This window comes from Balaenoptera ricei, chromosome 8, assembly GCF_028023285.1.
Source record: "Balaenoptera ricei isolate mBalRic1 chromosome 8, mBalRic1.hap2, whole genome shotgun sequence".
In the NCBI taxonomy this organism is placed as follows: domain Eukaryota; kingdom Metazoa; phylum Chordata; class Mammalia; order Artiodactyla; family Balaenopteridae; genus Balaenoptera; species Balaenoptera ricei.
In genome coordinates this window covers 49,881,092-49,900,479 of record NC_082646.1, presented here as the reverse complement: position 1 = coordinate 49,900,479, position 19,388 = coordinate 49,881,092, and the positions used below count along the sequence as shown (strand labels likewise).

The window sequence follows — 19,388 nt, the reverse complement described above, 5'->3', positions numbered from 1 at the left end:
ACACAAAAGATCACACATAGCTACACAGCACTAGTCACACATTAGTTGGTTTTAGAATCTCTGTTCTATGGATTTTCGTTTTAGGGTTACTGCTTGTGGATGCCACAAATTCACTAGGGATCTAGGTCTGCTTTAGAAAGGAGTTTTGTTGTTTTGTTTTTAAATTTCTCCTCAAGGGCGGTAATTTGGAGGTGGGTGATTTACATTTTGACAGTTTGTTCCAATGATAAGCATGGCTTTACAGATGAGCATACCACAATAACTAATCTAGTTGCCCATGCCCTAATCTGGTCTGGGTCACAGATTAAATACAAGATAAGCACTGAGAGTGGAATTACAAAGTGCTGTGGAGCACAGAAGGGGAAAAAAACCAACCAAACAAACAAACAAAAAACAGTGCCCTTTTGTGGCTGGTTAGAAGGTGGTTTGTATACTGGGAAAAAGCATGGGTTTTAGAGCCAGAAAGCAGGTCCAGCTACATAATTTGCTGTGCCCAGCAGAAAATGATAATGTGGAGCCCCTTGCCACGCAATTATTAAGAATCTCAAGGCAGCAGCAGTAGAACCAAGTGCAGGGTCCCCGTGCAGGTGGCACGTCCACGAAGCCGGTCCTGCCAGAGGGGCTTGGGTTCAAATCTCACCCCTGCCATCCCAAAACTTCCTGGCTTTGGGCGAGTCACCCTCTCTCTCTGAGTCTCATTTTTTATCTATAAAATAGTGATAACTGAACCTCCCTTGAAGAGTTGGTATGAGGGTGACATGAAAAGCACTTGACACATGATAGGTTCACATTACTCTTATTTCTTCCTTTGGGTTGTGGGCTCCTTTCCTCAGCTGTTCTCTAGGCATCCATCTTTGACCTTCTATTCTCATTACCCACTTTCTTTTCAATATCTTTCAAAAGGGTATTAGAGTGAGCATTATGAAATAGTCCACATCTAATCATTTGTAACCTACAAAGTGGCGATTTTATATGGTTCAACCTAACACAAACTCCTTAGCATGACTGAACAGTATTGTCCTTAGACCCGGGCAACTGAGACCCTTTCTTTGTGCCCACGTTTTAGGGAGCATGCACCTTACCCATCCCCTATGCTCTTCCAGACGCACCCTTCCCTCCTAATGAATAGCCCAGGTGGCAAGTCCTCTACCAGCCCACACTCCTGTACAAGGATCCCAGAATTCCCTGCTCAAATGGCCCTCAGGACCCGCTTGGCCTTTGCCCAGGAGCCTCTTCCTCCTCCTCGCAGCCTGGGCACAAAAGCTGAACAGGAGAGATCATCACCCCACCTGACAGCTGTTTGGGGCAGTGGGCGGAGCTTGCACGGGCCAGCGTGGGTGGAGGAGCGAGCAGGAAGAGATGCTGGCACGCATGCACACCAGTCTCTTCGCAAATCCGCCCGAACCTGTATGGGAGGAGGAGGAGGGCTCGTCTGTGGCTCCTGTTTGTGCGCTTGCCAGTCTCCTCCCGCCTCTCTTCTCTTCTTTTTATCTGTAGAGATGCTTCTCCGCACCTCCTCCCAACTAATGATTTCCAAGTATTCTGGACATTTTTACAAACCTCTGTAACTTTCTACACGATGCTATCTGCAATCTTTCTCACTTTTCAACACCTGATAAAATTCTACTAGTTATTTAAGAACCAGCTTATATATCAACTTCTGTGTTAGTCATCCCGGGCAATCCTATCATCCCAACCCTTACCCTCAGGCTTTTAACTGGTGTATGTGTGTGTGTGTGTGTGTGTGTTTTACCCACTGTGATCTTACAACACCCCTTGTGAAAACACATTACACTGTATGTGACTGCTCTTTTGCCCCTGGGCTAGACTGTGTGGGAGCTCTTCCAGGGGAGAAAACATGCTTCTTCATGCTTATTCTCAGTGCCCACCCCCAGAGCTTGGTACTCAGTAGACAGTCAATAAATCTTTCAGTGTGATGTTGTCATCAAAATCCCGGCTCCCCAGTAACCAAGTGGCCTTGAGCAAATTACTGAATCTGTTTCCTGTTCTTTGAAATAGAAATGAACACTATTAGCTTCTTCAGTGGTGCTAAGGATTAAATAAAACAATACATTGAAAGTGCTTCAGCACAATGATAAATAGTATGGACTCAATAAAGGGTAACCTTAATCAGCTCCTATATATTCTGATTCTTGGTAATGTGTAAGAGGAAGTAAATAGTCCTTTCATGCCAGCAAGGTGGATCCTTGGAATTTGTATTTAATACCACAATCTTAATAGAACTGTGAGAAAATAGGTTTTAAAAACTGCTTTAGGTAAGGCAAGTGATGCTTAAAATTATTTATCAAAAAGGTACCAAGTAATATTTTTTAATAAATTCAAATCATTAGGTAACTCTTGGCACTCTTGGCACTAAATGGGTGAGAAAAATACTACACTGCAATCTATTTTGGGAAGTATTCATAATAATGCTTCTATGTCAACTAAATACAGGGAAATAAGGAAGCATAAAGTGTATTTTTACATCTACCTCTTTAAGAACTTTGCATAAATATATATAAAAACTATTATCTGCTTTTATCATTACACATTTAAGTATTCCTACAAAAAAGCTGTAAGTATACATATATACATTCCATTTAGATGTTTTTTTTTTAGAAGTAAAGAGTTGCAAGAAAGTATGTTAATAGAAACACAACAATCACTATGTGTTGCTATATGTATCATATCCAGTGTGCTATGACCTATTATCCCAAACTGGGGACTTTTGTCTATTAGCATATTGTGCAATATTAAATGAAACTACTGATATTTGCTTTTTTGTACCTGTAAATCCTATTTTTATTAAGGAGAAAAACCAAGAAAATGGAATGTGATCTAAGCTTGCAGGAAAAATTAAAATTGATTGATTTTACTTACTTGAATCTTATTGCTAATATAGACTGACTATAATAAAGTTTGCCTACTTTGGAAAATAATTTAATGAGCTCAATTTTTGTTCTCCAAGCTAGTGCGAATAAAATAGAAAGGATACTGCCATAAAGCAGGTGAAGCAAGCAACTGTTTGGCCCGTTGCAAAATCAGACACTTTTCTGCAAGTTATCCATGCTATTAATATGCTATTAACTGTTATAGCTTACAGTCTCAACTACGGGAGATTACAAGCCTACCTATCTACAAGGGCTAATTATGCTATTTTTTTTCTTTTCACAGTAACACATCCCATTGCACTTTGAAGATTCACTCAAGTCCATAACGGCTGCTAATTTTAAAACTTAGGACACATGAAGATATCTGAGGTTGAGAATGAATAAGTTATGGGGGAGGTGGAGATACTGATAGCAAACTTAGGAAGATTTCAAAGGCACAGAAAAAAATTTGGTAAATCTCGTGTATTCTAGGTGGTAGGACTGAAAATTAGTGTTATCCGGGCAATGGCAACAACAATATCATAGTAAAGTAGTTTTTCTTTGAGTGGTCTCTTGTACTTAAAAGTAGAATAAACGGAATCCCATCTTTACTCTCGCCACAAGGCACAAATACTTGATTTCTAAATTGGAGGCCAGAGGAACCAGAAGCTTCCTTATGGAAAGAGATGGCGGAGTTTGGCGTTGAGTTCTCTCTCCTTGCTTAAAAGATCCAGGCTGTGCTTTTTGAAGGCTTCGGACTGCAGCCTGAGTTCATCGTAGGCCTTCTGGATCCCATCTACCCTGCGCTGGAGTTCCCGGACTCTCAAGTTACTATCCACGGCCACTGCCTCTCGTTCAAACCGCTCTAGCGCATGCCTCCTGGCCACATCGGCCGTCTCCAACTTCTCCTCAAGCTGGCGGATCTCCGCTTGCTTGTTCTGAAGCACCTTGCCCCTCTCCATGGACAGCTGCACCAGCTCGTCTTTCTCACAAGTGACGGTCTGCAGCCTGGCCTGCAGCTCCCGGTTCAGCTGGCTGTGTGCCTGCTCGGCCTTGGCCATCCGCTCCACGGCCTGCTGGTGCTGCTGCTTGAGGCTCTGCAGCTGGCTGCACAGCTGCTCTGTGTCCTTGGTGTGGGCGCAGGCCTGCTGGCTCTGGCACAGCTCCAGCAGTTCCTTCTCTCGGGCCTGGGCCTGGCAGGCCTCCTGAGCGCTCCTCTGCTTCAGAGACTCCAGCTCCTGGGTGAGGGCCTCACTCCGGGCAGTGAGCTGCAATACCTTGGCCTCCTGGTCCTTCAGAGCCTGGCTGAAGAGGTGGTCATTCTCCATCCTCAGCTTCTCATTCTCCTCTCTCAGCTTGATGTTCTGACTTTTGTGTTCATCCTTGAAGCGGATCATCAACTCATGGTTGGCTGCCAGGGTCATAAAGCGTTCCTCCAGCCTCTGGGCCTGCTGGCTCTTGGCCTTCAGCTTCTCAGCCTCCTGCATCCTCTTCTCCTCCAGCTCTGTGTTGAGCAGCTCCAGGATCTGGCAGCGCTCCAGGGCCTCGTCCGACCTCCGCTTCAGGATGCAGATGAGCTGGGACTGCTCCTGGATGCGGGAGTACAGCATCGCCTTCTCACTCTTCTCCTCCTCGGACAGTCCCCGGAGGTTTGCCAAGGCTTCCCTCAGACCATCCAGTTCCTTAAACTCCATCTCCTCTTCCTGGTTTTCTAGTTTTTTGTTTTGCTTATCTAAGGGTTCTTCAGAGGGTGGGGTGTCCATCCTGAGAGCCGTCTCTTCCTGAGGCATCAGCAACCTCCTCTACTATCGGCTGACTGCACGGCCTCCGCCTCCAGATTTCAAAAGCCACAGTGTTGCTAGGGGCTCCTGGCAATGTCTAGCAGTTGTTTTTTCACCCAGTAAGGAGCCCTGTGATTGGTGGACAGGTCTTCAGAATGCTGTGAACTAACAACAGGGGGACCTGGCTGAGTCCAGAACCAATCTGGTCAGGTTATACTTGCCTTTCTAACCAGTCACAGCTCTCAGCCCAGTGTCTGGCCTGTACTGTACAGAGATGCCAAGCCCACTTGATTTCCAGCCAGCATCAGGGGAAGAAGCCTGACTCCGCATAATTTCTCGTGGGAGTAAACAAATCAAGCAGTGGTGACATATTCCTCTTCCCTCTCCCCGCTTCAGTGGTCATGAGAATAAAGTCCTCTCTGTGGAAAGGGTTGGCTCCTTAAAAAATTTGCAATCTATAAATACGAAGTAGCAGTAGTACTCTGAGAGCGGTGATCCTAAATGGCTGTGAGTTTGTACCTGTAGTGTTGAACACACCTCAGTGGAAGAGCAAACCCCAGAGAAATTTCTTTTGTTTCCCGAAGCATTGTCCCCAACTGGGAATACATTTTATTAGCTATTCAGCACTCCCTGTTTTACCCACTGGCACAATAGGGTTACAGAGAAAAGCTTAATGGGCAATATAGACGTGACAAACATTAAAACAGAAAAAAGATTCAAATGAGGCTTACCTTATACACACCAAAGTCAATTCCAGATGGATTAAACAGTTAAATGTAAAGACTAAAATGAAAACAAAGTATTAAAAATGGAAACTAGAGGAAAATAAGGGTAAGCATTCAAGTTCTGGGTCAGGAAGGACTTTCTTAGCTTAAATATTATGTAAGAGATGAATAAGGTAACACTTAATTTGACTTAAACATATAAAGTTATATATAATTTTAAAAATTATGTGACTCTGAGGTCTCTCCAGCCCCTTCTTCCTCAGGACCTGCCTCATGTTTTAGTTTTATTCCCTAGCCTAACACCAGCTACTGACGTTTCCCTAGCAGGCCCTGTCTGTAGGTGTTCCCTCTGCCTGGAATGCTTTTTCCCACTTTGTCCCTTGTCGCTCTAGTAATTTACTCAGCATTTTATACTTAGATAAGAATCACCTCCTCTGTGAAACCTCTCCTAGCCCCTAAGTGTAGACGTGACCACTCAACTCTTTTAGTGCAGCCGCTCTAGCCTATTTGTACTTCCAACAGAGCATTTGAAAGCCTTACTGCACTAATCATTTACTCCCCTGCCTTCCCCTGCTAAACTCTGAGATCCTTAGGGGCAGGAACTGTGTCTGTTTCATCCTTGATGACTAGATCAATGCCTTGGGGAGACTCAGATAAATATCTGTTGAATGGATGTTGAAGGCAAAAATCAAATAGAGAAGAATATCCACCATAAATATGACAGACAACGGATTTATGTTTTTACAAAGAGCCTGTACAAATCAATAAAGCATTAACATCTTAAAAGAGAAATAAACAATTGAATTCACAGATGAGGGGACAGAAATGGCCAAGAATTGAACCCTATCAGGGATCCAATAAATATAAGTTAACATTAGATATCATTTCATCCATCAAATAAGTCAAAAACTTTCCCCTTCTTTTAAGATGACCCAGGACTGGTAAGGGTATAGTGAAATAGGTGCTCTCTTATACCATGGTAAAAGTCAATTGATGTATTGAGAACTTAAAACACCTTTATGCCTTTTGAACTAATGATTGTCCTTTTGTCCTTCTGAAAGAAAGACCTTTCTCTGAAAGAAAAAGTTTTGCTCAAAGTGTGGTTTATAACAGCTAAAAGTTGGAAACCAAAATATCCAAAAAAGAGAAAATTTTAAGAAAATTATATTTTCATATAATAGAATATTATGTAGACATTAAACATTATCATGTTTATAGGTAATTTAATGGCATGGAAATACTTGTGTTTGAAAGATAATTGAAAAAAGCAAGATAAAAAAGTTAAAATTTAGAATGATCTTAATGATGTGAAAACTTAAGCACAGAGCAAAGAGTTAGCTATTCCTGCAGTCACTGTTAAGTCTGTGGTCAGACTTAATTTCTCAAGTCATGATGAGTAGGAAAAAGCCTGGGGTGTTATTATACATGGATGGATTTTTAAATGCTTCAGGTTTCACTTGGAGCAAAATAGATCTGAAAGAAGAGTTTGAGATTTTTGCTTTGGTCTCAAAGATCAGGATCTCCTGTCCCAAATCCTGAATCTGTCTATCAGGGAAAGCTTTCACCAGCAAAAGGCTGGGGAAATCTCCTGAACTAAAATTTTAATAACTTAAATTGTAGGTTATTTAGGGTTTGTGAAAGTGAATTAAAAAATGTGAGTGAAACTTATTTTTAATTTCCCCCTCACATCTCTTCTTCACTTTTCCTTAAATTTCAAGCTTCATATGCTGAAATGGAACTTGAAAAGCTGAGGCAAGTGACTAGAAAATTAGAATAGTCCTCTTCATTTAAATAAAAGGGTCAGACATACATTGAAAATTTTATTTGCTGATTATTATATATGGTTGTCTGATGTAGTAAAGTGAATTCACAGAATATGTTTCCTAAGAAAAGAAAAGAAAAGAGGAAAAATACTCAAGATGTTAATAGCAGTTGTTTCTTGAGGATGAGCTTACGGATGCTTTCCCCTCTCTTTGTACCTAAGTCCCTTGCACATAATGGATGCTCAATGAAATCTGTTGATTAAATACATTTCCTACATTAGGAATATTTTATATATCTCTTCTACGTTAAAATTATTTTAACTATTAAATTCATAGATCACTTGTCAAGGTTAAGAAGCTCAAAAGATCCTAATCAGTATTCATTCACTGATTTATTTAACAAACATTTGTCATGTATGTATGGTGCGGTGCTAGATGCTAAGTATACATTAATAAATTAGGTATATCACTCTTCTCAGAGAACTTTCAGTTTAGTAATAATGACTTTTGGCTCCTTTCTGCCATGGTTTTCTTTGTTATGCCATTTTCCCACCTACCTTTGACCCTGAAGGTATCCAGTATATTCCCTTTCCAGAGGTCCAAGTCATGAACCTTGGCCAATGTTCTCCCTAGTGGTGACCAACGAGTTCCCTCCACTTGTCTTTGTTAAGTCTTTTAACATCTCCTTTTTAAAGCTGCTATTTACAGAGTTCTTCTATATGCCCTACATAGTACTAGGCATTTGTACATCTTCTCTCATTTAATTCTGACAATATTCTTGAAACATAGGCATTATCATCCACATTTTATAGTTGGCAGGGAACAAAGAAACTAAGGCACAGAGAGGTTAAGTTGTCCCAAGTCACTCAGAGAGTAAGTGATAGAGACAGAATTCAAACCCAGATATTTTGATACCTAACCCCATGGTCTTTAGTTCATCATTCATTCATTTGCTTAATCATTCATTCATTCAATTCACATACTGAGAAACTGTTATGTCCAAGATTTGCAGTCCCAGCTCTTAAGATGATTACAGTCTAATGATGGAGACAAATAACAGAAAAACAGCAATTCAGTATGATAACTGCTAACATAATCATGGATAAATTGGACACATCACTCTTCTCAAAGAATAAAAATAGGGGCACAATGATCTGAAGTCTGATCCCACATCCTGACTGAGGTGCTGAATGTGAAGAGTGAGAGTCTTCTTTTTGTAAGGCTGAAGGAGAACCAGTTCTTTTGGAACAAGTCAGCCAAAGAAGTGGAAGGAATGTTCTGTGATTGGATCAAATGTGTGGGAGCATTTCTTTTGTAAAACAAACTAGTGAAATTAGTGAATGAGCCTGTGGGGGAGTGGAGACAGAAGAGGAGATAGGAGAGCAATCCCAAAGGAGAATGGGGATTCTTCTTGGAACAAGAATTCTTCTTGGGACAACTTAACCTCTGTGTGCCTTAGTTTCTTTGTTCCCTGCCAACTCTAAAATGTGGATAATAATGCCTATGTTTCAAGAATATTGTCAGAATTAAATGAGAGAAGACGTACAAATGCCTAAGAGTACAAGAGAAGGCAGATGTTCGGGGACTTTTTACTTAAATGGTGAGTATGGATGAGAGATGTACAAAGAAGTCCAAGCAAGTTCCCTGGACGTAAGCCTAGGCTAACAGTAATCATGCTTTGGTGGGCTCCTAGGCCATGTGAACAGGTTATGCAGTTTCCAGGATCCTCACCATCTACTTAAAAGCTGCAGCAGTCATGATGGTTGGGGAAATTTCGGCCTCCCTGGAAAGAGTCAGCAGTGACTCTTTGGAATATTACTTCATTTTTTAAATAATGGAATTTTGAAGCATTTTTCACCAAACGGGGAAACAAATTACATGGCTACCTAGCTCTTGATTTCTCCAGTGCCCATCTGTATGATACCCTAGTCTTCTGAAAATGGATCACTTCTCCCTGGCCACAGGGTGGACACATAATCCACACAGGGCCAAGCATAAGATCTTACCCTATCCATTCCTGGCTACCGTGAGTGGTCCAACAGGTGGGGATGTGACCCAAGCCTGGCCAGTTTCTCCCAGAGCTCTCTCAAGCTGAATCCAGGAAAGAGAAGTGCTTTAGCTGAGAGCTTGTGATGCTGGAGCTTCCTGCCCCTGAGGAAGAGGAGAGACAGTATCTGAGTTCCTGGTTCCAGCCCACGAGTCCCCAAAGTAATCTAGTTCCTGTAGTACTTCCTTAATTCTCTGGGCTAACAGTTTATTTCCAATAAATCCCCCTTTTGGGCTTATTTCTGGTTGGGTTTCTGGAAAAAGAAAAAGAGCCCTAAAACATGCAGTTCAAGGAAATGCCTCCAGTTTAAGAAAATAAAAAAACTCAGCAGGGACTTTGCCTAAAAATCCCACTGGATGAAAAGTCTGTCAACTTGAGTTCACCAAAGAATTCAGGTTGCCTACACTTTATAATGCATGAAAATCCCATTTAGCCTTCCTCTTGTAGCCAGGTGAGATTAAAGCTTTTATATTTTTTTTTGGAAAAACAATGTGACACGACATCCCCTTGGATGACCCAAGGTAGTTGGAAGTTCTGTGGGCAGATGCAAGGATGGTTCTATTGTCCCCTCTGGTGTTTTGGGGATCTGGGGATGGGGAAGGTGGGCATTCCTAGTCCTAGATGGGGAGATACTAGAACCCATCTCATTCATGCTTCATAGCTGGCTGGATGCTGGCAGATGGCTGAGCAGGTAACTGGAAAAAGGGCTGAGAAAGTAGCTTGTAGTATGAAGTGGCAGGAGCTGGAACAGGATTTTCACTTCTGCTATGGCTCTAGCCGACCTTGGAGGTGTGCCTCCTTTCACCTCATCTTGTCCCTCCCTGCAGCCAGAACAGGAAGAGGAAATACAGCTAGATTAACCACCCTCCTAAAAGACCTTGAGAGACAATGAGGGAAGGGCATTGTTTTAGGTTAGTTGCTCTTACTGGCCAGTGGGTCGAAGGTTCTCGCATCTGTTTCGGGGAAGGGAGGCAAGCACTCCAGATGTTTTCAATGACATTCGTTAGATACCTGTTGTAAGATCTCACCCTCCCCTCACCACCCAGGCTTCCCCCAGGCTGTATTAAATCAGGGCTTGTTTTGTGAATGGAGAGCTAGTGGGGTACTAAGGGGGAGTAATGTTTTATGTATTAAATGACCCAAAAATGTGTTTGTGGAAAACTTTAAGAATAAATGTTAATGTATCTTCAAAGCTTTTCAACTACTTTTTAAAAATAAAAGCTCTACTCTTAATAACATAGCTGAAGCTTCCAATTTAGAGGAAATGATGCCCAGAGTTGCAGTAAAGACTCTGGAGAAATATTAGCCCAAAAGTTCTTTAGCCTTGCTAGGGAATTTAGATTTTAGGGCTCTTAACATAAAGTATTTCATTTAAAACAAGAAGTCAGATTAATCTGACAATTAAATCATATAATAATTTATTCTAAGGGTTTTTACAAAATACTTTATGAAAATTATACAGACACAGGAAGTACAGTATAATTTAACAATTTTCATTCTAATTAAAACTTTGTTGCAAGGCATGTCTGCGACCACTCTCATGCTGCTTTCATATAGTAGAGTTATAAGAAAAACAGAATCTCATATACGCAAGGTTTTTGTTTTATATACTGGCACTCTATTACAAAAATACAGGCTTGAGACTTACCTTAGGAGAAAATTAAGCCCAAAACTAAATTCCACCTATGGCCAGTGGGTGGCACCAAAGCACATTTGGAACGTTAATACTGGGAAAAGGGAAAGTTTCTCAAGGCAAAAAATATACGCAGTAAATATAGTCTCATTGCCCTAACATGGAATTCCATTTTCAATAGAGATTACAGAGTAAATAGTTTTCTTATGAACAAATTCTTTATCATCACTGATATTCTGCCTTTTTTTCCCCTCGTAGGAGTATCTTTCAGTCACTCTTCTATAACCAACATTTTTTCAGTTCATGCAAGGGTTTTCAATGATCAAGTGGCAGGCCCTCCTAACTGTAGCACAAAACTGTGGTTTGAAACACATGGCGGTGGGACTTCCCTGGTGGTCCAGTGGGTAAGACTCCACACTTCCAGTACAGGGGGTGCAGGTTCGATCCCTGGTCGGGGAATTAAGATCCGACAAGCCTTGTGGCACGGCCAAAAAATGAAAAAAAAAAAGAAAGAAAGAAACACATGATGGCAAATTTGAAAACTTTGTTCATTAACACCCCACATTTAATTATTTTTGGCAGCTTTTTCTTTGAAGCAGCAGCAATGGTTTGATTTTCTTAACTTTCTCAAACATCTTCTTTAATGCTGGAGTCACAAACACGTTACATATTTTGTTATCATTTAAGTCTCTTGGGCTTTGTAACCGAAGAAGTACATGCAGGTTGACTTTAACATGCTGCGTAGCATTTGTTATGGCAATAGATAGAAGGTGAGGATCTCTGTCTACATAGTAAGATTTTTAAGATCAGATTCCACCTGTTTAGTAGTTTTCAGTGGAGGAGCCAGTGGACTTTGGGTTCACTTGGAAATCTTGGCAATCAACAGCATTCTGAGAGGCAGGGTTGCTTCAATCCAAGTGTTGGGGGAATTTACCATCTTTTCCCAGAGAGCAACTTCCTCTGAAGTAGAGTCCATCCAATCCACTTCAGTACCATAGCTTTTCCCTGGAAAAAAAGGGAAGCTTTGCATTTAGAAAGGAATAGCTCATTGGGAAAAACTGAGTCATTCTCTAATTATAATCACCAATGGAGACAGCTAGGGAGAGTTTTAACATCACCAGGAGGGCAGAGAAAGAACTGTTTAACCATCTGAGATATCCAATAATGGGACCCACCACAACTGGGATTATTCTCATTACTCTCAGAGTAATGATTTCTCTTCACATTCATATAAAAGGTAGATAAGAATCTGTCAGGTGCATAAGGGGATAGTAGGGAGGATTCCAGCATTGGGTTGGAAGTGACAGTAGGTGATCTCTAGGGAAGTGCAGTTACGGCTTTAGTGTCTAACAGACTCAATTTTGAATCTTGGCTCTGCCACTTATTAACTCTGTTTCTTAATTTCTTGGAACATCAGTTTCTCTGGGGATAACATTAGAAACAACTCATAGAACTGCTGTGAGGATTAAATGAAATAATGCAAATAAAGCACTTAGTACAGTGATCAGTGCTCCATAAATATTAGTTACTATTATTATGCAAAGCACACTTTTAGCCATGAAGGGCCATAAATGTTTTTTCAGGAAAGAGTAGTGATGAAGGCTTTTCTGGTTTCCCCCACAATAACTTAAGCTCTGTATGGACAGACATTGCATCCTGTTAATCTTTGTATCCAGAGTCCTTGGCACACAGCCTGACATTCCTTCACTCATTCATTTCATTATACTTAACAGAAACAATATCTGTTTTCATTAGGAAGAAGCAAAACAACAAACCAACCAATCTCTAGTGTCTCCAGAAGCATTTGACTCATGGAGAATTAAAAATGTAACAAATGTTACCTGTTCCAAAGCCAATCCGAAGACCTCCCAAAAACTGGTTGCTTAATTTGTAATGGTCCCAGACGGTAAGCTCGACACAGGCTTCCGTCAGGTCCTCGGGCCTGAACCCATCATACACCATGGTGTGGTTGAAGACAGGGTTGGTGGTTTTCCCCACAGCTCTCGTCTTCTGGCGACTTTTCCTACTTGTATCTGGAAGGATGGTACTACAAAAGGAAACATTATTGTGAGAGCATTTTAATAAGACAGTAAACTCATGCTTTCAGTGTGCTTCAGCTACTGAGGATTGGCGAGAGGAAATGGAAAAAAAAAAGAGTGTAGAGAGATGGTGATGGTGATGGCGATGGTGGGGCATCCTGCTGGAAAGACTCTCTGCACCAGAGTGGACCACACTTTCTTGGAATCCTGACTCTGCCACTTAGTGGCTGTGTAGTGTAGGAAATTGACTTAACCTCTTAGACACTTGCTTCCTCATCTATAAAATGGGAATGGTGATGCCTACCTCAAAAGGTTAATATTAGAATTACATATTAAGCAAACAACTTAGTTCAGTACCTGCACTTAGTGTTTACTATGTAGCAATTGTTTGAGGATTCCTCTAAAATCTCTTCCTGATTATCTGTGATAGCCTAAGAAATCAGTCTTGTACAGAACTGAAAAAGAAGAGAAACCTCTCCAATTTGCTAGATTTGACTTTGGGAATAAATTATGTTACATATTTGCAATTATTTATATTTACTTTATGGTAATAACTGAAATTAATTTAACCTACCATGCCTCTAGTGAAGGCAAGAAGGGCTGGGACTAGTCTTGGAATGGGAGACTGACCTGAGCTGAAAAACTTATCAGTTTGACATTTATGAAGAATATGTATAGGGAAAATCATAAATAAGGTCATATAAACTTAAATAGCTACAACTGGTCCTCTGGTAGAATATATACAGATAAAATTAGTCAGAGAGAGTTAGGATGGCACAATAATATCTGTTTAGTTACTATTTACTAGATGCCAAGCATTTATATTACAACAGAGAAAAAGGCTGCAACTTAAAAACCCAAATTGTCTTCTGCTCTTATGAGCTAATTATTAATATGGGTCTATTTAGCAAATAACTTCCCAGGTATTTACAGACTGATGCAAAAGGCCTTTTGCAAATGGGCCACAAAACAGATGCTCCACAAAGGATCCAAGAGGTGTGGCATCACCATTAGCCATTTCATAAACTCTTTAGTATTGAATATTGTCCTCATCAGCAGATGTACCTCCTAGAAGACATTGCGTATCTGAGTATGTCATCTCTGGTTTCCATTGTATATATTCCCTCTTATCTTTATGATTTTAAAACTAAATGAAGTACTTCCCTGGTGGTGCAGTGGTTAAGAATTGCCTGCCAATGCAGGGGACACAGGACACAGGTTCAATCCCTGGTCCGGGAACATCCCACATGCTGCGGAACAACTAAGCCCGTGCACCACAACTACTGAGCCTGTGTTCTAGAGCCCGCAAGCCACAACTACTGAGCCTGCGTGCCACAACTACTGAGGTCCGTGCGCCTAGAGCCTGCGCTCCGCAACAAGAGAAGCCACAACAATGAGAAGCCTGTGCACCACAACGAAAAGTAGCTCCCCGCTCGCCGCAACCAGAGAAAGCCCGCACGTAGCAGCTAAGACCCAATGCAGCCAAATATAAAAAAATAAATAAATAAATTTATTTAAAAAAAACCAAAAAGCAAAAAACTAAATGAAGCCTTGGAGGGGGTTCATGTCAAAGGTCCCTCTAGCTCAAGTCGCCATTGTCTCAAGTTATTTCATTTATACTACGAATGATGACTTTCAGCATCACAGATACAGAAAAGTAAAACCAAGCAGCAAAGGCCAGGCTATTGTAGAACTGAGGGAGGAGAGTTATCAATGCTGTTACCATTTAACAAAAGAATTTAGATGGCTGCCCCTTAGCAGTGGTAGATCAAGGCATTCCTTCACCCAGATGTGCACTTCTCCAGTTGTAGGAAGCTTTTTACCTGTAACAGAAAAGAGAGAGAGAAAATGAAATTCCACTGCCACTCCTCTCTTGGCAGTACTGCATCCAAAGATGCCAACCTAAAAATGGTCTGACATAGTGACGCTAGCTAGTGCTTGATCATATGATCCTAGTTGATTGTATCTATTCTTAACTATATCTTTCATAGTCTGGCTATACTGAGCTCAGATAGCTCTATGAAAATAATTTAATTGATTCCAAGTACAGAGTATTACATCATTCTTTTTGGGTTTTGCTTGACTCAATGAGATCAATTATAGATATTAGGTATGTGAATCATCCATTTACAGTTATATTCAAAACTACTCAGTGAAATGCATATACCTTTCAAATATTATTACCAATATCAATTGGTGCTGATAGGAGGCATTTTAAACATATTTGAGTATAGAGTAACCAAAACAGGTACTGGTTAAGGTACAGTCACTCTTCTTGTTAGAAGGAGTTACAAATTTTATAGGACTATTGTATAGACACACATAAGAGCCAGTATTATAGACAGGGAATTACTCAGAAGTTGGCTTAGTCTGAAGTTGTTGTCTAGGTTGGGTGCACATGGATGGAGGAATACTACCGTATATTTCTGGATAGGTGGACCCAATCAGTCAACCAACCAGTATTTAATGGGCATCTATTATGTGCTCAGCCCTATGCTAGGAATGCCATTGGACATACAAGGAATACAGGAAATCTATGTCCTTGGGAGATGTTTACAGTTAAGCTAGAGAGAGAAACACAATAAAAACTATAAAAATGTAATATAAGAATGAAATGCAAAGTTATTACTGTAACGTTCTAGAAGATGATGTGATCAGTGAGGTAAAAACATTCAGGAAAAGCTTTAGGGAGGAGATGGGACTTCATCTAAGACTTGGATAGGCTACTGAAAGCACCTGAGTTTGCAACCCCTGATTTCAGTCCTAACATTCATATAGATTCTTAAGGAGGACAACTTGGGGAACTGTGTGGGAAATGAGAGGGGGGTTAGCACTCATTTCCTGACAGTCTCTTGCTCCTTAACTGTGCTGGAAACTGAGGCCCTAACATCAAGGATGCAATTAAAAATTCTGAAGAAAAAGCTTTCTCCCCTAATGAGACCTTGAGCGTAGAGGACAAATGAGCTCTAATTTCTTAGGGGCTTCATATGAATTCTCCCAATTCCCACCTATGGGGGAAAAAAACACACCAGTTCCATTTGTATCACAGCACTATACAGGAAAGGCCATTCACGCTGTGCAGATACAAACTTTTGGGAGAGTGAGGTAAAAGTTAAAACAAGGGCTGTAAGCTGGACTGAAAAAAAAAAATGAGAATTTTTCTCATAGAAACAGAAAATAGAATAGTGGTTACCAGGAAGGGGAACCTGGAAGCTGTGGTTTAATGGGTATAGAGTTTCAGATATACAAGATGAAAAAGTCCAGAGATCTGCTTCACAACATTGTAAATATACTTAACACTACTAATGGTACACTTAAAAATGGTTAAGAAAAATTTTATGCTATGTGTTTTTACCACAATAAAAAAAAAAAGAAAATTTTGTAGTTTACAACTGTGGATTGACTCATTCGGTCTATACGATTACTAAATTAGTAAGTTTATTTAGGGCTTCACCTTTGAAAAACTCATAGAACTCAAAGAAATCCTTGAAGAGGGGAGGCATAAGGTAAGGACATAAATCTGGACAGAAAATCACTACATACCAGGCATTGGCTCTGGGACATACTGGAGAGCTAACTTCATTTCACCTCTGTTTTCTGCTTCAAAGGCAACTGGTGCCGTCTGGAAAATGAAGGAATGTCAGCAGGTATGAGACACAAACCATTTACCCTGTTTGTTGGTGCTCTGTTACAGGACCATATCTGCCTCATTTCTCAGATTAGGTATCACTCATGAGTGCCCTGGATTAAAATTTCCCTCCCCATCAGAGCTAGACTGTTGCTTTTATATCTGAGAAAGCTATATTGCATATCTTTGCGGGGTACCCAGAAAACATTTCAAGGCCTTTAGTTCAGAGAAATCAGAATGGCTTCCTTGGAGACAGGAGAGGTGTTCTGGGATGCTTTGGTTTTTATAAAAACACATACATTTTGTCAGTCATTCAGCCAGCACATAAAACAACTTATTCGTATTCTCTTTCTTTGAAGGAGTAAGAAGATTCAGGGTGGGGGTGGGCAAGGCGGGGGACAAATATTACATTTTCAAAGCTGCATTAACCTAATTATTTTAGACCAAATGAGGAGATGCCTGTAAGAATAACAAAGACTGAACAATAATTTTAAAACATATCTATTATAAGAGAGAGAGAGTTCTACTTTCAAATTCTGGTCTTTTAGAGCCTTATTTCCAAAACATGGCTACATTTCAGAAACACAAGGGAAGTTAGTTAAAAATGAGATGCTTTTGACAACTTCTGAGGAGTTCTCATCTAGCAAGTCTTGGGTAGACCTAGAAATAAGTGCTTCAGGTGATTCTGATGCGATATTTTGGAACCATTTCTTGTGGAACTGTTTTATTGTGTAGATACTTAATAATAGTTTGTATTAATTGTATGTATCACTTGCAGCTATGATGGACTAGCTGGGATCACACCAACCCTCACGATGAGGATAAAAAAAAACTGGATTAAAAGAATCTATTTGAAGGTGATGAAGAATTATTACGATAGACAGGACTCAAATGGACAAGATGTTGGAGCCTGACATTCTCTGCTTTCCACTTTGAGGCATTAGCTGATTTTCGAGTAGTGCCAACTGAGAGCACAACAAGCCTAGCAGAAAGAGACTAAGAAGCTGAGCAGGGCCTCTCACAGTGCTGGGGAGGCAAAAACTGGCCAGCTAAGGAGAGATGGTCTCGGAAAATACTCTAGACCAGTAGTTCTCAAAGTACGGTCTCCAGGCCAGCAGCATCAGCAATGCCTGGGAATTTGTTAGAAATGCATATTCTTGGGCCAGATCTTACCAAACCAGAAATCCTTGAAACAGGGCCAGAAACCTATGTTTTAATAAGTCCTTCAGGTGAATTGGATACATGCTAAAATTTGAGAACTACTACCTAGGTTTTCAGTTGCAACCCATGAAAGACCACAGCCTAGGAATATGGGCAAAGAAAAACTAGATCAGACCATGTGAAAGCTGAACCCCAGCTTCTAGTCAGTTCATTACCAGACTAGATTAAGGCAGTGTTTTCTTACTCTGTGTGTCAGATGCAAAAGTAAACCCTCTCAAATTATCCCTAGAATTTTTCATATGCAATGTCCAGCATGCGATAAAAAATGAACAGGCATATTAGAACAAAGGACCAAATGACCAAACTAAGATAAAAAATTAGATAAGAGAGACTCACAAATGTTTAAGATATTGGAGTTTTCAGATACACACTTTAAATAACTTTGATTAATAAATTCATAAAGATAATGTGAAGATGGAGAATTTTAGCAGAGAAATGGAATCTATAAAAAAGAATGAAATGAAAATATAAATCTGAAAAGTATAATTGAGGACCTGTAGATGGGTGTAACAGCAGATTAGACACAGCAGATAAGAAAATTATTGAACTGAAAGATAGGTTAGCAAAAAGTAGCCAGCCCAAAGAATAGAGAGGAGAAAAAAAAAAAAAAGAATAGAAAATATAGAAAAGAGCATAAGAAACATATGGGACAGAGTGAAAAGACATAATGATCCCAAACTATGGATAAGCATTCTGAATGAAAACGCAATTTTACAGCAGCTCTCTCCGGTATCCTAGGCCCCAAACCAACCAACCAACAAACCAAACAAAAAACTCTGCACTTACCTTCCGCTTTAGAGGGTACCACTTCAATTGTTTATTCTGTTTGTTATCCCAGTCCCAAGTTTCCAAATCAAGTTCCACTTCCCCTAGAAAACTATTGCGCTTAAATGTATCTCGATGCCAAACAGACAGGTTCAGTTTCTGTGTCTTTAAGATTTGCCTGTCGATTTTATACTGCAGTTCAAAGAAGGAAATTAAAGTGGTAAATAATATTATTTTATGCCAAAGTTATGACATAGAGATGAAGAAAAAAGTCATCTGGGTAGATCAGATTTTCTCATCTGTTAGGTTTCAAGTCTCAAGAATATTGCAAAGTCATCTTATTCTAAGTGTCTTGTTTCAAAGAGCTCAAATTCATCTTTCACAAAAGCTCATTTTTCTTTCCCCCTCTGGAAAAGCAAATGATGGCTCAAATATCATAGCCGGTAATAGCTCTCTAAAAACAAAGGCCAATTATTCAATTTTTACTGGATGTTTTTAGTTCTAACTAGATATAACATAAATCAAATTCAGTCTAAAAATACAAATGAAGTTTAATCCAATGGTCTGTTGTCTACCTAAGGACAAAGTATTTTTTTAAATAGACTTTATTTTTTAGAGCAGTTCTAGATTCACACAAAATTGAAAGTACAGAAGAGTTCCCATATATCACCTGTCCCATATACATACAACCTCTCCCACCATTATCCTGCAAGGACAAGATTATTTTTCAAGAAAAGATCAACCTGGTTTTTTTGGCATCCCAATAGTTTTAATCTAAAATGTAGTCAATCCTTGATTATATATAATCATGGAAGGGATAATAGTGTTTCTAATCTAAAAATAATCTCTACTTGGCTTTATGATATACTACTTGACTGTCCATTTTGGTTGTAGCAGACTTGCCTTTCTCTGAGTT

General features: G+C 40.0%; 2 protein-coding genes across 21 annotated transcripts in view; both read right to left on the bottom strand.

Annotated features, from left to right (window-relative positions):
* Positions 1 to 3,050: 3,050 nt before the first annotated feature.
* On the bottom strand, positions 3,051 to 10,429 carry CCDC89 (coiled-coil domain containing 89). The gene is made up of 3 exons (XM_059929432.1): positions 9,146 to 10,429; positions 5,383 to 5,434; positions 3,051 to 5,170 (listed from the first exon to the last, which is right to left on the bottom strand). The coding sequence occupies exon 3, from the start codon at positions 4,658 to 4,660 to the stop codon at positions 3,545 to 3,547; it is 1,116 nt and encodes a 371-aa protein (XP_059785415.1). The 5' UTR covers positions 4,661 to 5,170; positions 5,383 to 5,434; positions 9,146 to 10,429; the 3' UTR covers positions 3,051 to 3,544.
* A 158-nt stretch (positions 10,430 to 10,587) lies between these two features.
* Positions 10,588 to 19,388, bottom strand: part of SYTL2 (synaptotagmin like 2) — a 101,127-nt gene continuing 92,326 nt past the window's right edge. For all 20 annotated transcript variants that reach the window (XM_059930649.1, XM_059930643.1, XM_059930645.1 and 17 more), the window contains 5 exons: positions 18,494 to 18,664; positions 16,402 to 16,480; positions 14,582 to 14,681; positions 12,661 to 12,866; positions 10,588 to 11,824 (listed from right to left, as the gene is read on the bottom strand). In XM_059930649.1, coding sequence (XP_059786632.1) covers positions 11,679 to 11,824; positions 12,661 to 12,866; positions 14,582 to 14,681; positions 16,402 to 16,480; positions 18,494 to 18,664 — 702 coding nt within the window. In that variant the 3' untranslated portion in view covers positions 10,588 to 11,678. The remainder of the gene's footprint in view (positions 11,825 to 12,660; positions 12,867 to 14,581; positions 14,682 to 16,401; positions 16,481 to 18,493; positions 18,665 to 19,388) is intronic.

Coding starts and splice junctions, on each gene's coding strand:
- CCDC89 (XM_059929432.1), bottom strand. CDS start 4,660: ATGCCTCAGGAAGAGACGGCTCTCAGGATGGACACCCCACCCTCTGAA.